The sequence below is a fragment of the Macrobrachium rosenbergii genome, chromosome 5, assembly GCF_040412425.1.
Source record: "Macrobrachium rosenbergii isolate ZJJX-2024 chromosome 5, ASM4041242v1, whole genome shotgun sequence".
Taxonomy (NCBI): Eukaryota; Metazoa; Arthropoda; class Malacostraca; order Decapoda; family Palaemonidae; genus Macrobrachium; species Macrobrachium rosenbergii.
Window position 1 is genome coordinate 16,515,030 of NC_089745.1, and position 24,172 is coordinate 16,539,201.

Genomic DNA, 24,172 nt, shown 5'->3' on the forward strand with positions numbered 1-24,172 from the left:
AGCTGTCCAAGTCGGAAAATATATAACACGCAAATGGCTTATTGTTGGGAAAACTAAATATTTGTCTATTTCGTTTGCTCATTAATTTACAGATTAAACCATTATAAGACTCAGCTTATGACAATTCCAATATTATCTAATCTTTTGTATTTTGGACTAAGAGTACACTTTAGGCGTTTCATAAACATACATTATTATTATTATTATTATTATTATTATTATTATTATTATTATTTTTATTATTATTAAAAATTATTATTATGTTTTAGCTTTGTTCATTTATGCTTTATTATTATAAAAATATAAAAATGTATAATTTAATCAAGATTTTTTTATGACGTGTTTGTTCATTTATGCTTATTATTATTATTATTATTATTATTATTATTATTATTATTATTATTATTATTATTATTATGTTTTAGCTTCACAGCTTATAAAAATGTATAATTTAATCAAGATTTTTTTATAACGTGTTTGTTCATTTATGCTTATTATTATTATTATTATCATTTTTATTATTATTATTATTATTATTATTATTATTATTATTATTATTATTATTATTATTATTATTCTAAGGATGAACCTTATCCATATGAAACAAGCCCACAGGGGCCACTAAGTTGATATTCAAGCTTCCACAGAATCTGGTGATCATTAAAAAGAAGTAACAGAAGGTTGTAGGAAACAGAAAGAACAGATCGCTTATTAAAAAAAAAGAGATAAATAAATGAACAAATTAATAAATAAATAGACGATCAACTGGAAAATTTATGCGAGACACAAGAAGACTGGAAAAATAACAGACAACAAGAAGTAAATAAAGGTAAATAATGAAACAAATAAATGAACATATGCGCAGAAAAATGGATTACGAAGGAAGGAGGAACAGAAGCTGGAACGAACAGAAATGACGATGCTTCAGTGGGCACTGTGGAAGCAGGCATTATGTGAAATGAGTAGCACGCGCTACCGCTACAGACATAGGCACTGAAAGCGATAGAAGGAGTTCATTGCAAGAAAAAATTCCCCCCTCCCCCTCTCTCTCTCTCTTCGTTTTTTCTTTTCTCATTAGAGATTAGGTCCTTCCAAGGATATGCGCGTGTGTGTGTGTGTGTGTGTGTGTGTGTGTGTGTGTGTGTGTGTGTGTGTGTGTGTGTGCAGTTACAAATAACCCGTTAAAATCAGATTCACTTTACCTTGGGAATAACTTTCTCCGACAGGGAATTATAAAGTCCTTACGCCTAATCAGGCGTTTATCATTAATAATTCTCTTTGGGGATAAAATATTTGCAAAGTGTGGGGAACCGGAATTCCATATTAATGGGCTGTTTGTGGCTTAATGATTGGAAGTATAAACATGTCACTACAAAGCCTTGAATCCAAATGAAGAACAGTTGAAGAAAACTAAACTCCGGTGGTAACAATCGAACTCACGCACAATAGGTCGAGGAGGTTAAGGTAATCCACTCAGTCACCAAGAGGGATATAAGTCTAGCCAAAATAACAATTGCCAGTACGAATGGTATCGTCCAGATCTTGGTTTGCAGAAGTAATCAACTCTGTCCTAAGGCTGAAAAGCACTTAGCAAGAGTTGCAAACACTTGGCGAGAAGACTAATACTCCTTGAAAGAAGTCTCGCAGACTTGAAGCGTAAGAAAGATTCAGTTTGACGTTTTATATGGAGCAGTGTGTTAATGAAAATGTCAAAAGTGGAAGGGTTGGGTCTGCTAGCCCAAAGTGCTACTACTACTATACTATTACCAAGTCTAGAGAATATTCTTTAGGCCTTGGTTGTTACTACTTCAACAGGAGAGATAAGGAATGGTCCATGTAATACGTATGGTGTTAGCACGCCGACCTTACACAAATATGGACGCCTGTTAATAGAGCAGTCCTGTTGTAAACCAATAAATGATTAAGTAAATCGTGAGTCTTTACTATTGGAACAGCAGTAATATGAAGGAAAGCGCCGTGTTAGTGAAATGTCTCTGGTAATTGTTGGTTGCTCATCATCGGATCAAATATACAGTCTAGGCAGATACGGATATATACTTGTATAAGCGACTGCAAATATGTATACAAAATTCATTTAAATCCTCAGCCGTCATGATCGTTTTTTCAACAGTTCTTAAAATAAAAAGAGTTCCTCTCTGTTGCATACTGCCCCTGCTTATCTGCAAGCATTCAACCGCATAATGTTCTGGGAGCGAAACTCTGTACTGGAAAGCATGCAAGAAGCACAACCAGGGATTAGGAGTGGTATTAGATGATGCAAAAGTTACACCATAAACGCGTACGTAGAGTTAAGCAGAACTTTGTGACTTACAAGATAACTCTCGGAAGAGGGTGCGCGCGCGCGCGGTGTGTGGATAGGGACGCAGTGTAACATGTGCAGAGAACGTGTAAGTTCTGGAAAGAGATGGTATGCGTGTAAGCAAGCCCGTTACGATACAGGTGCGTGGCTCTGGACGAAGAATAAACAATAACCTCCTTGCTACAAGACTTGGCGTTAGCCATCCGACAAGGGAGACCGTATCATGATCATTTTAAGCAGTTCTCTTCAAGTCGTTGCTTTCCGCGCCGGCAATATTGGTATGTCTTTGCATTCCATTTTCTTCTTTTTTTTTTCTGACACTTGCATTTGGGCAAATGCCACGGCGCTAGTTGGGGTACGAGTCATTTGTCATCCTGGAGAATAATGAATTAATTGGATACAACGAGGTCTAAGAGACGAAATGGAGTTGGGCGCGAGGAAGAGGGAGAAGAAGAAGAAAAGAGAATAATAGGAGGGAGAGAAGAGGAAGGAACAGAAGGGAGATCTTCCCCCGACGAGGCCTTTAAGTGTTTATTATCATGAAGCAGGCAACCGCTGCCGGCTGCTGCTGCTGCTGCTGCTTCTGCTGCTGTTAGATGCTGGCTCCTGCTTATTCTGTTGATCCTGCTGACTCTTTCGACACACGCCTGCATTGTGTGTACACGAATCTTGCTATGCACTTGAAAGCACTCGCCAACAAAATGTCCCGAACGAAAGAAATGAGATGAATGTAGTCGCATAATGCCGAGCTAGCCATATTCCAACCGAGCGTTGCCCATTTTTGTCCGTTTCTTCCGATTGCCTTTGGCCGAAAGTAATTATATCTGTGACTCTCCAAATCGAGATGAGATATCCTAGACCCGCCACAACAGACACACACAGGGTAGGAAGTGGGGCGGGAGAGGGGGAGAGGGTGAATGGATGGTCATTCCCGTTGAATTCTTCGACGGTGAGACGGAAAAGGGTTATTTCCGGGTCTCGGAATCTCGGTCGGAACTTGAAAAAGACCACCAACATATTCCGTGTCTTTATCTGCGAGGTGTTGTAAGCAGAAGGGTTACCAACACTCCGGGCTTGCCAGGAATCGCCGGCAACCGAGGTGAACAAGGAGGGGGATACCATGCTGAATCGTATCCCCCCACCCCCACTCCACTCCTTCGCTGCTCCCGCCTGGCGTTTCCCCTCCCGGCATCCTCCGCCACCGCCACCACCGCCTCCTCCTCCTCCTCCTCCTCCTCCTCCTACGTCTAGTCTAGCCATTCGGAATGATCAGTTGTGTTCAGGATACCATTGAGTGTAAACCGTTCGTCTGGCGCGCCTTTCGCTCCCCGCTGACATCCCATTTTTTTTCTTTCGCGCTGACACCTTTCTCATTAGACGGATCACCACACCACCTTTTCGGGAGATCGGGTTCAACAGATATGTAAGTACACTTGCCAAAAAATCTCTTGTGTATTACTGTAGGTTCTGCATGCTGTATTAAATGGCATTCTTTCCATACACGATGTATGTCTTCTAAAAATAAGTTCTATGCAGCATAAGTTACGGTGGGCACTTTCTCTCAATGATTGTTCTATATCTGATTCGAGAGGAGATAAAACGTTTGGCGATGCTTACTGTGAAGACGGAGAGAGAGAGAGAGAGAGAGAGAGAGAGAGAGAGAGAGAGAGAGAGAGAGAAAGAGACCTTGGTGTATATTGAACAAAGCGAGGATTTGTGGAAAGGGGGAAGGGAGGATACAGTGGGTGTGTAGCGTGTTGGTGAGGATGGCGTGGGTACACCTTTACCTGCCCAGGTGGCCCACTAATTACTTGCCTTACCTTAGTAAAACCGACTTCTTACTCTCAACCCTTTCCTCTCTCTCTCTCTCTCTCTCTCTCTCTCTCTCTCTCTCTCTCTCTCTCTCTCTCTCTCTCTCGTTAAAGTCAATCCTCTTTTTGTAATGCCTGCATGCTTTTACAGCTTTGCATGTCTACAGTACCTACTGCCACCGAAGTTAAATAAATATTTTAACTGTGGTCATCATTTATAAGCTTTCTACTTAACTGTAAAATAATGATTTCCCTCCAAAACCCAGTTTCTACCAATTTCATTCATGAAATACAAGCCGGGTGGCTTCCTCCAAGGGAGGATGCTGAAACCATTCAGCCGATGCCGTGTTACCTTTGGACAATGAATCATTACTTGCCATTACCCTTAAAAATTTAGACAGTTATTTAAAAAAAATACAAAAGTTTATTCTGTATACTGGACTGATTACTGTGTATGCTATACGGACGCGTTTTACTGTAGGCTACATTTGCATGCATTTAGAATCTGCCGAGCTCAAAAAGACTGCTGGCTGTAGATTAACGGACAATAGAGTGACTTAGAAGTTAAGCCTTACAAAATTATTCAATACCGGTGGCTTGGTGCGATGCTTAAAGCACAGTTTACAGATATCTCTTCCCGATGGCATAATGGGAGAATTACCACAAAACGTTCGACAGAAAGTCAAAGAGATTGAACTAAATCATCTCCTATTTTCAGAGGGCACATGTTAATAGTATGGAAACATTACCATATAGAATTATTCAAGTAAACTTTACAAACGCGAAGAATATAATTCCTAGTTCCAACCTATAACAGGTACCAAAAATGACTTCATGGGGAAATATTTTGAGACTTTGTACTATTTTAATGTGTGACGTGTATCAAGAAAAAAAATAGATGAAGAAGGAACGCGGGCTTTTCCCGTATACATTTGCTTGAATAGGAATAGACTTACTATTTCCGTTTGGAAGTGGGAAAAGAACAACGGCCGATATATACGTATATATATATTTAGAACCTGCTGAGCACTTTTTAACAAATACGTATGTAATTTTTAACAACCGCAATGCCCTTGTAACTTCTCGATTTCTTCATATTTTGGAAACGCTTGTCACTAAAATGCAAGGATCCATAAATACATACTTTACATAAACATACATACACATATACATACATATATTATATTATATATATTATATATATATATATATATATATATATATATATATATATATATATATATATATAATGTTAAGAAAAAATTAATGTGAAAAATAAAATATTAAATAAATATAAGATTGCAAAGTAAATGGTACAGTGTAATACAATTATTCAACAAGCATCAAGGTCAGGAAACAGTATAAAACTCTAAATATTCGCACTGCTTTGCACATTCGGGGACACACACACGACTTTTCTGGCTCGTAATTATTAATTTGCAAACAGTCCACTAACCCAGAATTCACTATGCTTTGAGAAGAACTTGCTCCCAAAGGGAATCATGTATAATAAAACCTACCCAGACCGGGATCCCGCCCATCAATTTCAAGGTTGGTATAAGAGACAGTAACTTTATGGATTTATCCATCAAAGTGATTATAATATATATATATATACTTTATATATATACATATATATATTTATAATCTTTTTACCATCCACTTTCCCCCTTGGAGTGGCGATTCCAGTAAGAGTTAGCTTTCCAATTAGCTGTAAATGTCTTAGAATGAGGTTGCTAGTCCCATACGCTTTTCCACCATGGCAGCTACTAACTGCAATCGGCTAACTCCACATACATGATTCAAAACTCAGGTCAACCGAAGCACAATGGTTCTTCCAAAGGGCGAGACCATCTTCTTGCCCTCTCCTAGGATTCGAACCTGGAGTTTGTAGCTTGGTATGCAACTACGATACTAATGACACCACAGGCCCATATATATATATACATATATATCATATTTTCAGAAGATGAACCCTACTCATATGGAACAAGCCCTAAGGGGCCAGTGACTTGAAATTCAAGCTTCCAAAGAATATGGTGTTCATTAAAAAGAAGAGAATCACATACTAATATATATATATATATATATATATATATATATTAATTAATATATATATAAAAACATGAGCCTCCGTGGTTAAGACACTCTCCTAGCTAGCGAGAGACCCGGACTCGAACCGCGGTTGACTGAAGCAACGAAACTGTAACAACCTTATTTCAAAATATGAGCTGAGAAACGGAACCTGCAGTCGCACCTGTAGAGGAGGAAGGTGTGATTTTATTCACAATTAAACTTTTACTCTTATTATACATTTCGGTGATTTTTGTCTCATCTCCCCTGGTTATTCAAAATCTTAACTGGAGTCAATTTAATGAATGTTATCTATTATGGTTAGTAATCTGTAGAAAGAGAGAGAGCGCTATCCTGTATACGTACTTTAATCATTACAGTCAATTTTTCCTCTAGGGAAACTGAAACTATAAATTTTACCTTATTTATTTATTAAGGGAAAAGGTTGATATACCTATTCAAGATTTCGAATATATATATATATATATATATATATATATATATATATATATATATATATATATATATATATATATATATATATATATATATATATATATTACTAAAAAGGACCTCATTCAAACTGGATGGTATCTAAAGGAGTATTTATTCAGGATACTTGATAATGTGGACTGTTTGTCCAAGAAAGCTTGTAACTTTTTGAATGAATAAATACTCCATTAAATACCATCACAGAACAGTTTGAATATATATATATATATATATATTTTATAATTCTACTAATGCACAGAACAACTGTGTATGTGATAAAAAGGACCTTAATTTATATATATATATATATATATATATATATATATATATATATATATATATATATATATATATATATATATATATATATATATATATATATTAACTTTATCACACAATTGTTCTGTGCATTAGTAAACAGAATTACTAAAATGCAACTATGAGGAGTTGTGAAACGTCTATTTTAATAAAATGCATATGACATTTATATATATATATATATATATATATATATATATATATATATATATATGTGTGTGTGTGTGTGTGTGTGTGTATACATTATACAAATGCATGTTCGTATTCCTGTTGAATATTACGGATGCCTCGGCACTATGCTTCTATACAGTATTTGAACTGTATGTAAAGCACTGTTAACAGATTTTTTTGTACAATTCCTCTGAAAGTTCTACTGTATATCTTCCCAAAATGCAGCTAGGATTGTAAATACAGAAATACATAACAAATATATAAAGAATTTACACATTTTCCCCTCACAAGATAAGACAGTCCAGATCGTTACATTATAATGAATATACATTATATCTTTATAATAATACAGACTAGTCACTATACTGGACAAGGCTGACATAATTGCCAATTCCTGTATTCTTTTTTGGGGTGAGAACAAAGACGGGAAAGAAGTATAAACTTGATGAAATTTAAAGGCTTCGAGATCTCAGAAACTTACTCACTGTCGACGCCAAACGATAAACAGGATTTAAAATCGTTCATTGTGAAACTTCTTGCACAATAAACTAGTCGCAACTTACAGCTGTGGTAAATCTTGAAGAATGATGTTGGCCTGCAAGGATTTTCTTTATAATTTGTAGCTGTGCAATTCTATTATTATTACTATTATAATAATAATAATAATAATAATAATAATAATTATTATTATTATTATTAGGAATTCGCTCTAACTTAAACAGCTATTATTATTATTATTATTATTATTATTATTATTATTATTATTATTAATTATTATTAAGTTATGAGGCAATTTGTGTAACACTTTCTACTGCATTCATATTATTTCCACAAAGAATGTAGTGCTTTTTCTAGTTTCACATCTAAGAGAGAATAAACCATTTTGTAAAGCTACTTCTGTACTTCCCAAGCTGCTGGTGTTAACAATTTTCTCAAATTTTCCTTGTAAGCAGGCAAAAGATCCCCACTTGTCTGACTAATAGACTAGAATAGTCTTTCCTCCGTTTCTCTGAAATCCTTAGTCATCATTGACTGGGTTTGAATTTTCCTCACTGCTGCCCCTGACCACGTGCAAGCTGCCTCTTGAGATTGCGACTCTCCTTCCTTGTTTTAGAATAGAATATAGATCTTAGAATAGAATGCAGATTTTAGGACAGAGCATAGATTTTTAGGATAGAATGTAGATCTTGGAACAAAATACAGATTTTAGGATAGAGCATAGATTTTTAGAATAGAATATAGATTTTAGAATAGAATGCAGATTTTAGGACAGAGCATAGATTTTTAGGATAGAATATAGATCTTAGAATAGAATACAGATTTTAGGACAGAGCATAGATTTTTAGGATAGAATATAGATCTTGGAACAAAATACAGATTTTAGGATAGAGCATAGATTTTTAGGATAGAATATAGATCTTAGAATAGAATACAGATTTTAGGATAGAGCATAGATTTTTAGGATAGAATATAGATCTTAGAATAGAATACAGATTTTAGGATAGAGCATAGATTTTTAGGACAGAATATAGATCTTAGAATAGAATACAGATTTTAGGATAGAACACAGATTTTTAGGATAGAATATAGATCTTAGAATAGAATACAGATTTTAGGATAGAGTATAGAATTTTAGGATAGAATATAGATCTTAGAATAGAATACAGATTTTACGATTGAGTATGGATTTTTAGGATAGAATATAGATTTTAGGATCCCAGTAGGGGGGTAGTGCCGTCAGAGCACCTTAGCGGTGCACTGTAGGCATTACTTGAGGTTCTTTGCAGCGACCCTTCCGCCCCTAGCTGCAATCCCTTTCATTCCTTTTACTGTACCTCCGTTCATATTCTCTCTCTTCCACCTCACTTTCCACCCTTCCTATCAATTTATTCATAGTGCAACTGCGAGGTTTTCCTCCTGTTACGCCTTTCAGATCTTTTTACTGTCAAATTTGTTTCAGTGCTGAATGACCTCATAGGTCCCAGTCCTTGGCCTAAATCTTACATTCTATCTATAGATTTTAGGCCAAGCGCTTAGACCTATGAGGTCATTCAACGCTGAAAGGGATAAGATCCGAAAGGTGTAACAGTTGCAGTTGCTCTATGAAACAACTGTGAGAGGGGGTGGAGAGCCAGACGGAAGAAAGAGAATATGAACGGAGGTACAGTAAAAGGAACGAAAGAGATTGCAGCTAGGGGCCGAAGGGACGTTGCAAAGACCGTTAAGTAATGCCAACACTGACGGCACTGCCCGCCCCTAAGGGATTCCTCGTTTTAGAAATGATTATACTACATCGTAAAAGGATACGTGTTCCGTGGTAACTCCTAACGTCACTTACTAAATTGGAAAATCCCTGAATGAATTATACGAACTTGCAACACCGTTCAAACGTCCTGTTCTGACCCTGTATAATATGATGTTAAATGCCATTTCAACACAGGGTCCGTGGCTCTCTGAACAACATAATTTCGTGCACATCTTCTCTCCTTTTCGCAAATCCTATCTGATTAACTCACACGCAGCAAACATTTTAGTCTTATTTCTCCAAGCTACGCCGTCATTACCAAAATCACAGTCACAGGGAAGCCTAAAAACACCCATTCCAACTCTGAAAAATACGGCTCGTCTCTCTCCAGATGTCGGCAAGAATATCAATGACTGTCCAATTTATGGCGGGAAGAGACATCGGATAAACGAGATAAGAAGTCCTTACAAAAGACTCCATTGTTACCGGGGAACTTGAGAAAAGTGAACTGACCACTTACTGACATGACCATTTGATAAGCGCTTCGATGAGGCCTGCCCGCCTCTCTCTCTCTCTCTCTCTCTCTCTCTCTCTCTCTCTCTCTCTCTCTCTCTCTCTCTCTCTCTCAGGGGAAATGTAAATCAAGCGTTGAAGGTTCTATTCATTAATTAACACGGCTGTTAATCCCGATCACTTATCGTAAGAGATAAACGAATGATCTTGTTACAGATTCCCGATACAGTCCCGAGTTCGTCTTCACGACTGATTTTCAGATTGCGGTTGTGTTGAGAGGAGGCAGACAGAGCTGAAATGCCTCCTTCAGATTGCAGTTGTGTTGAAAGCAGGCAGACTGAGCTGAAATGCCTCTTTCAGACTGCGGTTGTGTTGAGAGCAGGCAGATAGAGCTGAAATGCCTCCACAGAGACTTTCATACACTTGGAATTAAAATGCGCCGACTTAGTCCTAGACATGTCAGATTTTTTGTACATGAGGCTGACCTTACCCTCACCACACTATTAATAATAATACTAGTGATCCTAACATTTATAATAATAATTACTTGAGTATAAAGAGACGGTAGATCACCATCTTTCTTGACATTGTGAGAATTAAATCGAAAATACTGAAGATTTAGGGAACGAAATTTGATGCCAAATATTACTAAATGCTTAATGTGTATGTGACGTGTGTGTATATATATGTATATATATAAATATATATATATATATATATATATATATATATATATATATATATATATATATATAATATATAATTATGTATATAAATATATATATATATGTGTTTATAACTAAACAGAATATATACAGTACACGGTAACTGAAGCGTTGCATAAACTTTTTCACTGAATAACACGAACTGAAAAGCCTCATAAAACCATCCAAGCGAATATTAGGATTTTATTAGCACACATTTCTGTATTCACCAAAAGGCCAAAAAAAAAAAAAAAAAAAAAAGAGAGAGAAAAAAAAAAGAAACTGCCAATGAGTAATGTTCCCGGCTGACTTGCACATAATGATCAATGATTTAAGTGGCTGTTGACCTTCGCTGACCCGACAGAGGGTAGTGGCCATTTTAATTGGTGTCTCGCCTCGGGGATAATGAAGGACATAAAGAGAGGCACTCCCTCCTCCCTCTCCCCCCCACCTCCTTCCCTTCCTCGCTCGCTAAACGAGTGCCATCACAGCGGCGATACTCTGCTCACTCTCGCCCAGCGTTTGCAGATGGGCAAGAAAGAAAGAAGGAAGAAAAGAAAGAAAGAGGAGCCTGTTCCCAAATTGCTGGTCGGGGGCTACAGTTCTGAGGATCCAAATGATGTAATGGACACTGTCATTTCAGAGAGATTAGACGATCATGTGCGTCTGAGTGGTGAGGGGTAATATGTAAATTTTTGTGCCAGTGTGTGTGTGTGTGTCTGTGTGTGCCACAGAGAGAGAGAGAGAGAGAGAGAGAGAGAGAGAGAGAGAGAGAGAGAGAGAGAGAGAGAGAGAGAGAGTTTAAGATTGACCGATTGATTTATGACTACTAAAACTGGCTTGACAACATCTAGGTTCTTGACGCCACAATAAAATTAAATAGGAAGCTAAAAAGATAAAAAAAATTTTTTTAAAGGAGTTTCATATAAGAAACGTCTAAATGTATATATATATAAATAAATATATATAATATTTTTAAATTTAAATATATCTGTAATATCACATATACTATACGGTATATACATACTGCGTGTGTATATGTTGAAGATATATATATATATATATATATATATATATATATATATATATATATATATATATATATATATATATATATAGAGAGAGAGAGAGAGAGAGAGAGAGAGAGAGAGAGAGAGAGAGAGAGCCGAGGGTATAGGATATGTCCCGCCTCCTCCTTCTTGAATTCAAATCGCTGATTGCAGAGCGAGCATCGCCAGGCATGTACCGGGTCCACTAATCAGGCAAAACCCTTCGGTAAGTTTAAGGTCATGCATTGCTCGTTTCTACCGCAATTGTCAACTCGGCAATTTCAATCGTCCGTCTGAATGGCGGGAGAGCTGAATGGGCTCCGGTAATTGGCTTCTATGTCAAACGTGGAATATAAAATTGCCCCGGATTTTCTTCAGCTTCCCACGATTATTCAGCGGTTACTTGTCTTTATGTTCGTCCGTCTGCGCATGTGTATATAGACGTTTGTATCCGTCTGCTAGGGTCAGTGTCTCTTCTGAAAAACTGTGGAAACTTCTATCCGATAAAAATGTTATTCAAGAGCGCTTTTGGATTTTAGGAAAACTGATATTCATCACGAACATCTTGGTCAAGTAATACAAAAATAACAAAATCGAAAAAGCTATCGAAATCTATGACTTCATTCATTGCACACAACACACACATATATATATATTTTTTTTCCAAAGCAATATTTACCTAATTCCCTCTGACCAATGTGTTTAACTGTGCATTCTTAATCATTTACCTCCTTATGTATTCATGTCTCCATTTATCTTTCTGGTCATCTGACAGCGTTTCAACTATCCACCTAACCCTCCAGTACATATGACCTTTATATTTATCCACAACAAACGATTCTTTGTATCTTGTATACAGTGTCCCACCCGTTTCCCACTAAGTTCCCTGCGTGTTTATATTTTCCTTTTATTATGTCTATACACAAAAAGAGAGAATGCTGTCCCAAGATACCAAACTAGCTATTCATTACTAACAAATATCTCCGTACACGTCGAAAAGCTATAGTTATTTGAGAGCTCTAAGGAAGCCGACTTCCTGCTGGCTCGAAGTTCTTCATTATATCCGAACTTCAGAAGCACAGAGCAGGAACTTCCCAACACCCACCTAACATTCATATCTTGGTTTAATGTCTAGGAAGGGAGGCTGTACTTGGGTTAACTTAGCGGAATTCCGCGATTGGCAAGGTTAATGAGAGAGAGAGAGAGAGAGAGAGAGAGAGAGAGAGAGAGAGAGAGAGAGAGAGAGGAGAGCTGTAATCGAAAGGTTCAAGCCCGGAACATTTCCCTTCGTTTCCGGAACCACGGAGTGACTGAGTGCCTTCCCTCTTCATTTAATTGTGAGCTATTTGTCGTCGTGACGTGACTAAAAGCTGCCCTCTTCGCAATCGGTGCAAAACGGTAACGTCGAATTTTAAATAATAAGCCTCAGTCGACGAAATGTCATGGCCGTGTCGACATCCTCCCCCACCGTCAGTTTCCTGGAGGTTGTCTTGAGTCAACGAACACTTTAAGCATGAGTTTTTTTTTTTTTTTGACATTTTTTTCTGAAACATCGCCTGAGTGTGTGCATTTGTCCATCATACCGGAAATAATGACCCTTTTTTTTTTACGAGAAGGATGGGCGGGGTTGGGAATCAACCAAGCTCTGTGCGGTAGGTGCTTCTTGGGTAGATCGTATTAGTCATGCTTAAGGACTTTTTTTTATTTATTTTTTATTTATTTTTTTGTCTTTTGCTTCAGTATTTTACGGAATAGGTAAAATTAAACATCTAGGAGGAAGCATAGCTAAGTCTTACTAGATTAACCACCTGGGAGGAAGCACAGCTAAGTTTTACTAGATTAAACGCCTGGGAGGAAGCACAGCTAAGTCTTACTAGATTAAACACCTGGGAGGAAGCACAGCTAAGTCTTACTAGTTTAACCACCTGGGAGGAAACACAGCTAAGTCTTACTAGATTAAACGCCTGGGAGAAAGCACAGCTGTCTTACTAGATTAACCACCTGGGAGGAAGCACAGCTAAGTCTTACTAGATAAACACCTGGGAGGAAGCACAGCTAAGTCTTACTAGATTAACCACCTGGGAGGAAACACAGCTAAGTCTTACTAGATTAAACGCCTGGGAGAAAGCACAGCTGTCTTACTAGATTAACCACCTGGGAGGAAGCACAGCTAAGTCTTACTAGATTAACCACCTGGGAGGAAGCACAGCTAAGTCTTACTAGATTAAACGCCTGGGAGGAAGCACAGCTGTCTTACTAGATTAACCACCTGGGAGGAAGCACAGCTAAGTCTTACTAGATTAACCACCTGGGAGGAAGCACAGCTAAGTCTTACTAGATTAAACGCCTGGGAGGAAGCACAGCTAAGTCTTACTAGATTAACCACCTGGGAGAAACACAGCTAAGTCTTACTAGATTAAACGCCTGGGAGAAAGCACAGCTGTCTTACTAGATTAACCACCTGGGAGGAAGCACAGCTAAGTCTTACTAGATTAACCACCTGGGAGGAAGCACAGCTAAGTCTTACTAGATTAAACGCCTGGGAGGAAGCACAGCTGTCTTACTAGATTAACCACCTGGGAGGAAGCACAGCTAAGTCTTACTAGATTAACCACCTGGGAGGAAGCACAGCTAAGTCTTACTAGATTAACCACCTGGGAGGAAGCACAGCTAAGTCTTACTAGATTAAACGCCTGGGAGGAAGCACAACTAAGTCTTACTAGATTAACCACCTGGGAGGAAGCACAGCTAAGTCTTACTAGATTAACCACCTGGGAGGAAGCACAGCTAAGTCTTACTAGATTAACCACCTGGGAGGAAGCACAACTAAGTCTTACTAGATTAACCACCTGGGAGGAAGCACAGCTAAGTCTTACTAGATTAACCACCTGGGAGGAAGCACAGCTAATTCTTACTAGATTAAACACCTGGGAGAAAGCACAGCTAAGTCTTACTAGATTAAACACCTGGGAGGAAGCACAGCTAAGTCTTACAGGAAGCGCCTTAATTACACGAGAAGAGGTGAGGAGGAACAAAAGGAAAGAAAAAGGGAATGGAAAGACACCGGAGGAATTGAACCTAAACTAGAAAACTAGAAAGGGAACAGAAGGTCTCATTGGCAATGGAAAGGAAGAGAAGCTTCTCTCTCCCTCTCTTTTCCTCCTCCTCCTCCTCGCAACCACATTCTCTCTCTCTCTCTCTCTCTCTCTCTCTCTCTCTCTCTCTCTCTCTCGAATGAGGTTAGTGACCAACATGGTAACTTCTGGAGAAAGGGGGAAGACGCCAAAGTAAACAAAAGTCTGAGCGGAGTCAAAAGAATGCTCTTTTCTTATATCTGTGCTTGACTCCTCACTGGCTCTTCGCTGGGTTACTTGCCCCATAAATTAGGCACTCTGACTTACAGCAGTTCATTTATCTCTCTAACTTCATCACACGCATCCAATTCGCAGGCTTTTATAAACCCCCTCCGCCTCTCTCTCTCTCTCTCTCTCTCTCTCTCTCTCTCTCTCTCTCTCTCTCTCTCTCTCTCTCTCTCTCATGTACTCTTAGTCTATTCCTTATGATCTATCAGCCAGGGGGGTTTGAGAGCAAACCTAGGGGTTTCTGGGTCCTTTATCGGACAGGTGGAATGGAATGGAATACAAAGTTTAGGCCAGAGGCCAAGCACTGGGACCTAGAAGGTCATTCAGCGCTGGAAAGGAAATTGAGAATAGGTAGGTCTGATAGGTTAACAGGAGGAAAACCTCGAAGTTGCACTATGCAATAATTGTTAAGAGAGGGTGGATAGCAAGATGGAAGAAAGAGAATATGAATGGAGGTACAGTAAAAGGATTGAAAGGGGTTGAGCTAGGGGCCGAAGGGACGCTGCAGAGAACCTTTAGTAATGCCTACAGTGCACACCGTGAGATGAACTGACGGCACTACCCTCCTACGGGTCGGAAAGATGGAAGGAGTGTGCACCAAGCTGTCGGATGAAAATGAGTTCCAGAAAGGTGTCCCTTCTAATTGACGACCTCCATCTTGGGACCTTTTCCTTTTCGGCGTATTTATCCCCGATTCGCAAAAGCATCTGACTTCAGTGAACGTTGGGAATACTTAGAAGAATGGGTATTTAAGGCGCGATAAAAAGGTGCCTTCAAAACCCTCATCTTTCGCTCCCCGGCCCCCTACACACCAACAGCACAGTATAAAAAAAAAATCTATCCATGTTTTTGCCGTGATGATCCATCTCAGAAAGTGGCCAAAAGCAAATTCCTTTGCTTGCGCGCCTCGTTCAAAGGTTTTCAAAAGAATGATAGGAAAACTAGGCAATGTCCCAGGCCTGCTTAAATGTGTATAGACAGACATATATATATATATATATATATATATATATATATATATATATATATATATATATATATATATATATATATATATATATATACACTTCCAGTTACGTCACTTCATACTAGCAGATCGCATGAGTAAACGCTGGCGTCAAGGATAATCATCTTAAGGCTACAACAGAAGTGATAAGTTCAGTCATACTATTAAAAACGATTAGACTTTCTCTCTTCTTGTTTTACTCCTTCTCTTCCCCCCGCCCCTAACTCCCCCTTACCCTTCCAGAGGTACAAATAAGCAGTACTGGAAGATTTAAGGGAAGTGGGAACAATTGAGGGTACCCCCTCCCTGCCCATGCCCTCCTTCCGGGGCAATTACAGAATCCATAGGCCCAACTTCTTTTCAGTGCCCTCTTGAGGGGTACCGGCAAGGTAGGAGTTATTACCTGCTGGTATGTAATTTTCCTTCCTGAGAGTAATTGCTGTGCTCTCTCTAACTGTTCATTCCTGCGAGTCCTTCCCTGTGAGGAATGGAAGTACTGGACCGATACTGGGAGGATTCTGATACAACTGATTGAAAAAAGATTTTTTTTTATTATTGGTCAAGTTTTGCTTGTCACAACGAAGATTTAAGTGGTCTGGATTTTGACATGCACACACATATAATATAATATATATATATATATATATATATATATATATATATATATATATATATATATATACTGTATATATATATACAGTATACACATACACATTATATGTATATACAGTATACGCATACACATTCATATATATAACACGGAACTTGATAAAGAAGTATGTGTCATCGGAGGCTAGTACCTGGTACACTTTATACACAGTGAAGTTGTGCGGCTATTTTGTGATTACATAAAATGTATATTATATATATATATATATATATATATATATATATATATATATATATATATATGTATGTATGTATGTATGTGTATATATATATATATATATATATATATATATATATATATATATATATATATATATATATATACACACATACCAAGTAGTCTGCTTATCGCTGTATCTAAACGAGAGGTCCAAGTTCGAACCCTGGCGGAGGCATACACAATTAAAATTCCCCTTTGTAACTTATTCCCAAGGTATATTGAATTCAACTTTAAACGATATGTGTGGCTTAATATTTGTGAAAATAAAACAGTTACGCGTGCACAAGTAGCAACAATTCACAAACACAAACATTACACATATATACGTATATATTCTATATATGTAATGTATATATGTGTGTGTCTGCAGAGAATTGAAAGCAGTCCCTGTTTTGCGCCGATCTCCTAAAAACAGAGCAGCTGTTTCATGTTTTATTCCTTAGGAAGTAATAAAAGAACGAGACACAGTCTGACATATCGAGTCGGCACACCAACCCTCTGGCACCACCTGTCATTGTTTTCAGTGGAAATGCTACAGAGAGAGAGAGAGAGAGAGAGAGAGAGAGAGAGAGAGAGAGAGAGAGAGAGATTCATCAAATATAGTTTCTGTTATTCGGTAACATTAAGATAAATCTCTGATGATTACAATAAAGGAATCCAAAAGGAACCTTTGCTTTTATGACCTTGTTAGATTTGGAATATATTTAGCTCCCTGCAGTAGCCCAGACGAGGCACGGAGGCTCAGCGGGTCTATATTTGAATGCAGCAGTACCGCCTTCCTTTCTTCGCTCGGCTGCTAATTCCGACGCGGCTGCGATTTTCAGACTTCACCTGGCTATTCCGCATCTCATTAATCACTCGTATTAGACCCCCGAGTAATAACTTATGAGTGAGTGACTCGTTCATCACTATTAACTGATCTAAGAAGGTGCGCGCAGGTACGTTCGAAGACACTCCCCCTCTCTTTTACCAGGATGAATCCTCTCTTTTACAATCGTTGGTTTTGAAAAGTGGGATCATTAAGATTTGTGTATTGCCTGATAGATTCTTGCCTTTTAAAAGAACGGAAGCACTTTTAAACATTAAAAAAAAAAGCACGAGCAGGTTTCTTAGCACCGAATAAACAAGAACTGGACTCAAAATGTTTTTTGGTGTACGAGCAATAGTTCTTTCCAAGTCTCTTTTACAATCGTTGATTCTGAAAAGTGGGACCGTTTAGACTGTGTGTTACCACACAGATTCTTGCGTTTTAAAAGAACGCGAGCATTTTTAAACATTAAAAAAAAAAAACACGAGCGCGTTTCTTAGCATTGAATAAACAAGAACTGGACTCAAAAAGCCATTTAGGTTCACGAGCAATAGCTCTTTCCAACTCTGCCTAATTATAAATGCATAAGCTGGAGGGAGAGATTCTATCGTGTATGAACAAGAGTGGACAAGAGAAGTGTAGACTCACCGACCCAGCTGCTTACAAGTAAGATCGTAATTAAAAGATGTGAGGGACAACAGGTGATTCACACGATCATAATAAATTGAGATTCATCAGTTATTATTATTATTATTATTATTATTATTATTATTATTATTATTATTATTATTATTATTATTCAGAAGATGAACCCTATTCATATGGAACAAGCCCACAGGGTCCACTGCCTTGAAATTTAAGAGGAGGTAAAGGGAAATACAGAAAAAAGATCTCATTTATTACTAAATAAAAAAGAAAATAATAATTAATAAATGGATGAAAATGTATTAAAATGTAAAGAGAACAGTACTAGGGTAGTAATGCATTGCATCTTCGCCTGAACTGTTATGTTCCAATTGCGCGACATCCTCTGGGAGACTGTTTAATAAGTAAGAGACTGATTCGCAAGTCATATACATTACACTTAACACAATGAGCAAACGAAAACCAAGCCTGCAAATTTATGTGAGAGGAGGAATAGAAGCCCACAACACGCACAGGTGTTAAACAAACAAAATAAATTTCGTGTGTTAAAACAATATTTAAGAATCATGAGAGTTATAACTAACATTTCTATGTGCATGTATCATAACAGTGCGTTTGCAGAAGTATAAAAAGATGGTATTTTCCATTTTCTTAAAGATGTATTACGCTAGTTAAAACGGGAGGATCCCTTTGAGCACACGAGTGAAATCATACCTATGGCTATAAGGGTGTTGTGATTTGCAATGGCCGGGGAGGGGAAGGAAGTAACAGTATTTGTAATAGGCAGTCCACAAAGACTGACCTCAGAACCGTCTCCGCTTCTGAGTTACAAGAATTCTCGAGGCAAGTTGATGTTGTCACAGGGAGCGTTGCATATCTTGGGCTGTGAATTGGATATTGTTTGGACAATGTTTTTCTTGACAAAACAATGAAAACGGAAGACAATAGCAGTTTGCATTTTAATATAGGGAGAAAGGAAACGCAGATATTGTTCTCTCACTCTCCGAGAGAGAGATTCAAGAGTAGGAGAGGGTGGTTAGCGCTGCTTTAGTAGAAAGAAAAAAGTTAGCAAACGCATACTTCTCCTCTCTTTTTCTTTCAGAGTGAAGGGGAGTGACATAGCTCCCTTTTTGTACATCCTAATACTTCCCTCTATCCAGCAACCCCTCCCTCCTCCCGCCTCCACCCCATCTCCCCTCCCAATGGAATCCGCTTGACTTCTGCACTGGCCAACAGGTTTTGCAAAGTAACGATTCTTTTCATTACGAAACTCCTGAATCTCGTACCTATGAGGTTTGAGAGTCAGTGCCTTACCCTTCCTTTCTTGGTAATCCTCTCATTCCCTATTTTTTATCTTTGTCCCCTTCTCCACCCCCTCTCTTTTTTTCTCGCTCTCTCTCTTCTTATGACAAGGTGAGTCATCCACTCCGGTGCAATTCAAGGGAAAATGAATTTTACTTTTATCATACAGACCCCTTTATCTCTTTTAACTTCAACAACCTTTCACACCGAGCAGGTAATCTTATTACTGAGAACACTGTGACGTCTATTGTGAAGGAAAAAAAAAAAATGAAACTGGACGTTTTGTAAATACGAGTAGCATCTCTCGTTCCTCAGACCGCCATTCGTCAACAGTTTTTCCCGAGGTGATGCACCCGAGAGACGGTATGTGGTGCTGCCGTGAGTATAAGACTAAATGGTGATCGTCTCGTCTCTTTCACGCTTACGAGTCTGAGCTGCTTAGGGGGAGATCATGATGGTAAGACGACAGGCTAATAAAAAATCCTCGGCAAACGGTTTTTCTTGGTAAAGCAATTTATACACTCTTAGTGGTCTAGATTTGAGATTAATAAGTCACTTTGTGATCTAGATATCGATCGTCAAGGATGACTGACTCCGAGTCTACGTCGCTTCTTAGTGTATAACTTTCTAAGCGTAATTCTTGACCAGTGACCAGAAAGGGTTAAGGAGATTTTGAAGGAAAAAAGGTTCAAAATAAACCTAAGGTGATTATCAGTCGAAAAAAGGATTTTTGGTCAATGTAACTTGACAAATTCAAGCAAAATGAGCGATCGGGTACTCGTGTGCACGGTGGTCAGTGTGATGTGCCTCATAATAACCTGCCAGGCCTGAGAGACAGAGGCTTTTCTGCCATAGTTTTAAAAGTGAAGAAAACAGACCGTAACAGCTATTAGTACTATGCAGGAGAAAAACAGCAGAGGTCAGCAATAAAGCAACTGGAAGAAAAAATATACCTATACAGTAGGGTATCGTAAAGATGGGAACTGACATTACGTCCTCTACTTCGTGGAATTTTATGTGTACTTCTTAATAAATTAGGAAGAAAACTAGCTTTTAGCTTGGAGACATTAAATCCTTTTGAACACACAGAAAAAGGATCATGTGGTAAAGATCCTTTATGAAGCAGAAATTAATTTCTCATTTTAACTGGACATGAAATCGCCAAGGAAAACATCACTGGACACGTCATTTTTGGAGGCAAGGAAGAATAAAAAAAAAGGAAAAGGATAGGAGATAAATGCAATGACGGATGTCTGATGTCAAGAAAAATTATTTGCTACATTACACAGGGAAAGACTGCACTGTCAAGGAATGTATGATCATGTGAAATTAATCTACTGTATAATCGTCCACTATTCTTACATCACTATGACGGGACAATATACTAAAAATGATTTGTGATATCAGTATTTATTTCAGATAAAACGATTCACATAATTCCCATCGTGAGTCATGTCCCTAACTATGAAACGAGGCATACTAAGACTCTGAATTTATATAACTGAAAAAGGACCAATGAAACCCCTGTCTATTACCATCAGTATTTCGTCATTTTGACAGCCACTGGACTATATTCACACCATGAACCGTAAACATGGCTTCTTTCGCAAACCGAATAAACATTCGCCTCGGAATGCTAGATGATTTCCCCCTAAAAGGGAACCCATCCCCCCACCCCCGACCCTCCCAACTTACGAGCTTTTATGTTGGATTGGAACACTACCTGACGATGACTGGCATTTAAGATACAGTCTCCAAAGGACGTCGTCTTTTGCGCTGACGTTCCTGTGTCAAGGAATAAGATGAAAAGCCGGTGACCATCTGAAAGGGTCTTCTATCGGCCTTCCACGATTGCTCATGATTACGCGACATTCTGGAGTTCAATGACACTTCGATACGCAATTTCAAACACACAAAAAAATACATCGTACTTTTAGATATTGTATGTATGTATGTATGTATGTGTGTGTGTATATGTATATGTATATATATATATATATATATATATATATATATATATATATATATATATATATATATATATATATATATATATATATATTAAATTCATATATATATATTGATATATATATATATATTTCGTTAAATTCAACAGACTTTTTGGTTGTTGATCAACTTTTATTAGTTTCACAGTAATTTCTAAATCTTCTACTGTGAAACTAATAAAATATATATTGATCATAACAAACGCAACTAATTCAACGAAATCTGCATACAAGAAAAAACCTTGCCCCAAATACATATATATATATATATATATATATAATATATATATATATATATATATATATATATATATATATATATATATATATATATATATATATATATATATATATATATATATATCCGTTACAATACCTCATTTAAACAGGATGGAATCTAACGGAGACTTTTACTGAAAAAAGTTACATACATTCAAGGACTTTCTGTCCTCATCACCTGGTACCCATGCGACGAGGACAGAAAGTCCTTGAAAGCGTGTACCTCTTTTTAATGAAAACCTCCGTTAGATGCCATCCTGTTTAAATGAGGTCCTGTTATTAATTGTATTAATACACAGAACAATTGTGCAAGAGAGAGAGAGAGAGAGAGAGAGAGAGAGAGAGAGAGAGAGAGAGAGAGAGAGAGAGAGAGAGAGAGACTTCTACTGACGTGTTTTTTATTAAGATTCGTGACTTGTGTCTCCCTTTGCGCGCATGCGTACTCTCTCAAGGCAGTGCACCATCAATGCGTAATCCTCTTTTTCTACCTCGCTAAAAACTTGACTCGATTCATTGGTCGTGGGCTTCGTCGACGAAGAAGCTAATTCTTAACTCTCAGGACTGGAAGCCACTTCTCGACAAAGTACTGTATTTTGTTGTTGTTTTCCAAAGGATATAATTTCTTCTTTTTTATCGGCGTCATCGCACTTAGTTCCAATAACCCTTTCAAGATGTTGGAATAAGAATGACGATTCTGAGGGGATCCAGATGCTCTTCAGAAGACTTCACCTTCGTCATATAATTATGGAATATGCCATGGCAAGCATCCTAATGTTGTGCGATTCTTAAGGCTTACTCTCCGTTTCCTATCACTATTATTACACACACAACACTGAACTGAATATAACATTCTTTAATTTGTTCTTTCTGTCAATATAAATTTAAGTGTTGGTTTTGCAGTCATGTAATCAACCACCATAAAAACGCCCTCACGAGTATGTCTGCGTGTTTGAGACTAAGAATTAATTAAAAGGTTATACAGGAATCGCTTCGAAAACATTTTAATGTTGGCGCCTTATTCTGTTCTCGAACTGTTAAGAAACAAACATAAATAAAAATGAATAAATAATAAATAAATGAATAAATACAGCAAATAACTGACGTCACCTGACCATAATTTAAATAAAAAGTGTTAGAAAGGAAAGCAGAACTGTGCTTCTGCATCCAGTGACATCCAAGGGAGATGGGAGGTGACGCACTCACCGCAGGAGAGAGAGAGAGAGAGAGAGAGAGAGAGAGAGAGAGAGAGACTCACGCAGGGGGCAATTCGAAGCCAAAGCATAACCTATTGCGTGTCATACTTAGTTAATCTGGATATGAGATTAGCATTAGAATGACGCGGGGCCAGTGAGCAGATCCACAATCAGTGGTCAGTTGTTCCCGGGGAAGAGAGGGTTGTGACGTCATCATGTTCTGAGTACGAGTTTGTCTTGCAAACATAAAGCATCATTTTTGATTGACGCATTGAGCACACAATGTACTATACCCTACTTGTACGTCCAAGTTCGTGCGGCCACCGACAGACAGGAGTCTGTTATTCTCCGTCCTGAGAACAAAAGAACAATCTACAGTACATACCAAGCAACTATAACTGAATAGACGCACAAATGCATACATACACACACACACACACACACACACACTCGCATGAACATTTCTAAGCGCGGCTGTGGAACTAAGCTTGAAGTATGGAGTTAGCCATTTCGAAGCACTTTTATGACAAACTGCCTGCTTAAATCTTGCCAGCGAATGATATCCTCTTATGAAATATCATCAATGCTCGTGTGTGTGTGTGTGTGCACGCGCACTGGTAGTGAATGCATACACGTTTGCATGTCACATATTCATAGAGATCTACTTATGCACGTGTCTGACAATAATTCACCAAAGTAGAAGGAAGTTGTTCTACATTATGTATACCACAATTAAGCACCCCACATTTATATATCAACATATACCCAGTGCCATACACTGATGAAAACAATTCTTCTTCAAACATACGCTTGAGGAAGGATTGTCTTCATCAGTGGGTAGCACTGGGTACATGGCCACATATTACTCACTGAATTTAAATTTCTTTATTCAAAGCGATTCCTTGCTTTAAATAGTATCCAGGAAAATGTTCGTAACCACAAGGCATGGTGTCCTTGCATGTACATGGAGGTCCTGCTGCATTTTG

General features: G+C 38.0%; 1 protein-coding gene and 1 long non-coding RNA gene across 2 annotated transcripts in view; one reads left to right on the top strand and one right to left on the bottom strand.

Moving 5' to 3' along the window:
* LOC136838542 (uncharacterized) overlaps positions 1-24,172 on the bottom strand; it is a 228,987-nt gene that overhangs the window by 103,453 nt on the left and 101,362 nt on the right. The gene's annotated exons all lie outside the window — the stretch shown is intronic.
* LOC136838541 (uncharacterized) overlaps positions 2,936-24,172 on the top strand; it is a 73,632-nt gene continuing 52,395 nt past the window's right edge. Inside the window, exon 1 of the mRNA XM_067103648.1 lies at positions 2,936-3,743. Within this exon, the coding sequence (XP_066959749.1) occupies positions 3,586-3,743 (158 nt within the window). The 5' untranslated portion in view covers positions 2,936-3,585. The remainder of the gene's footprint in view (positions 3,744-24,172) is intronic.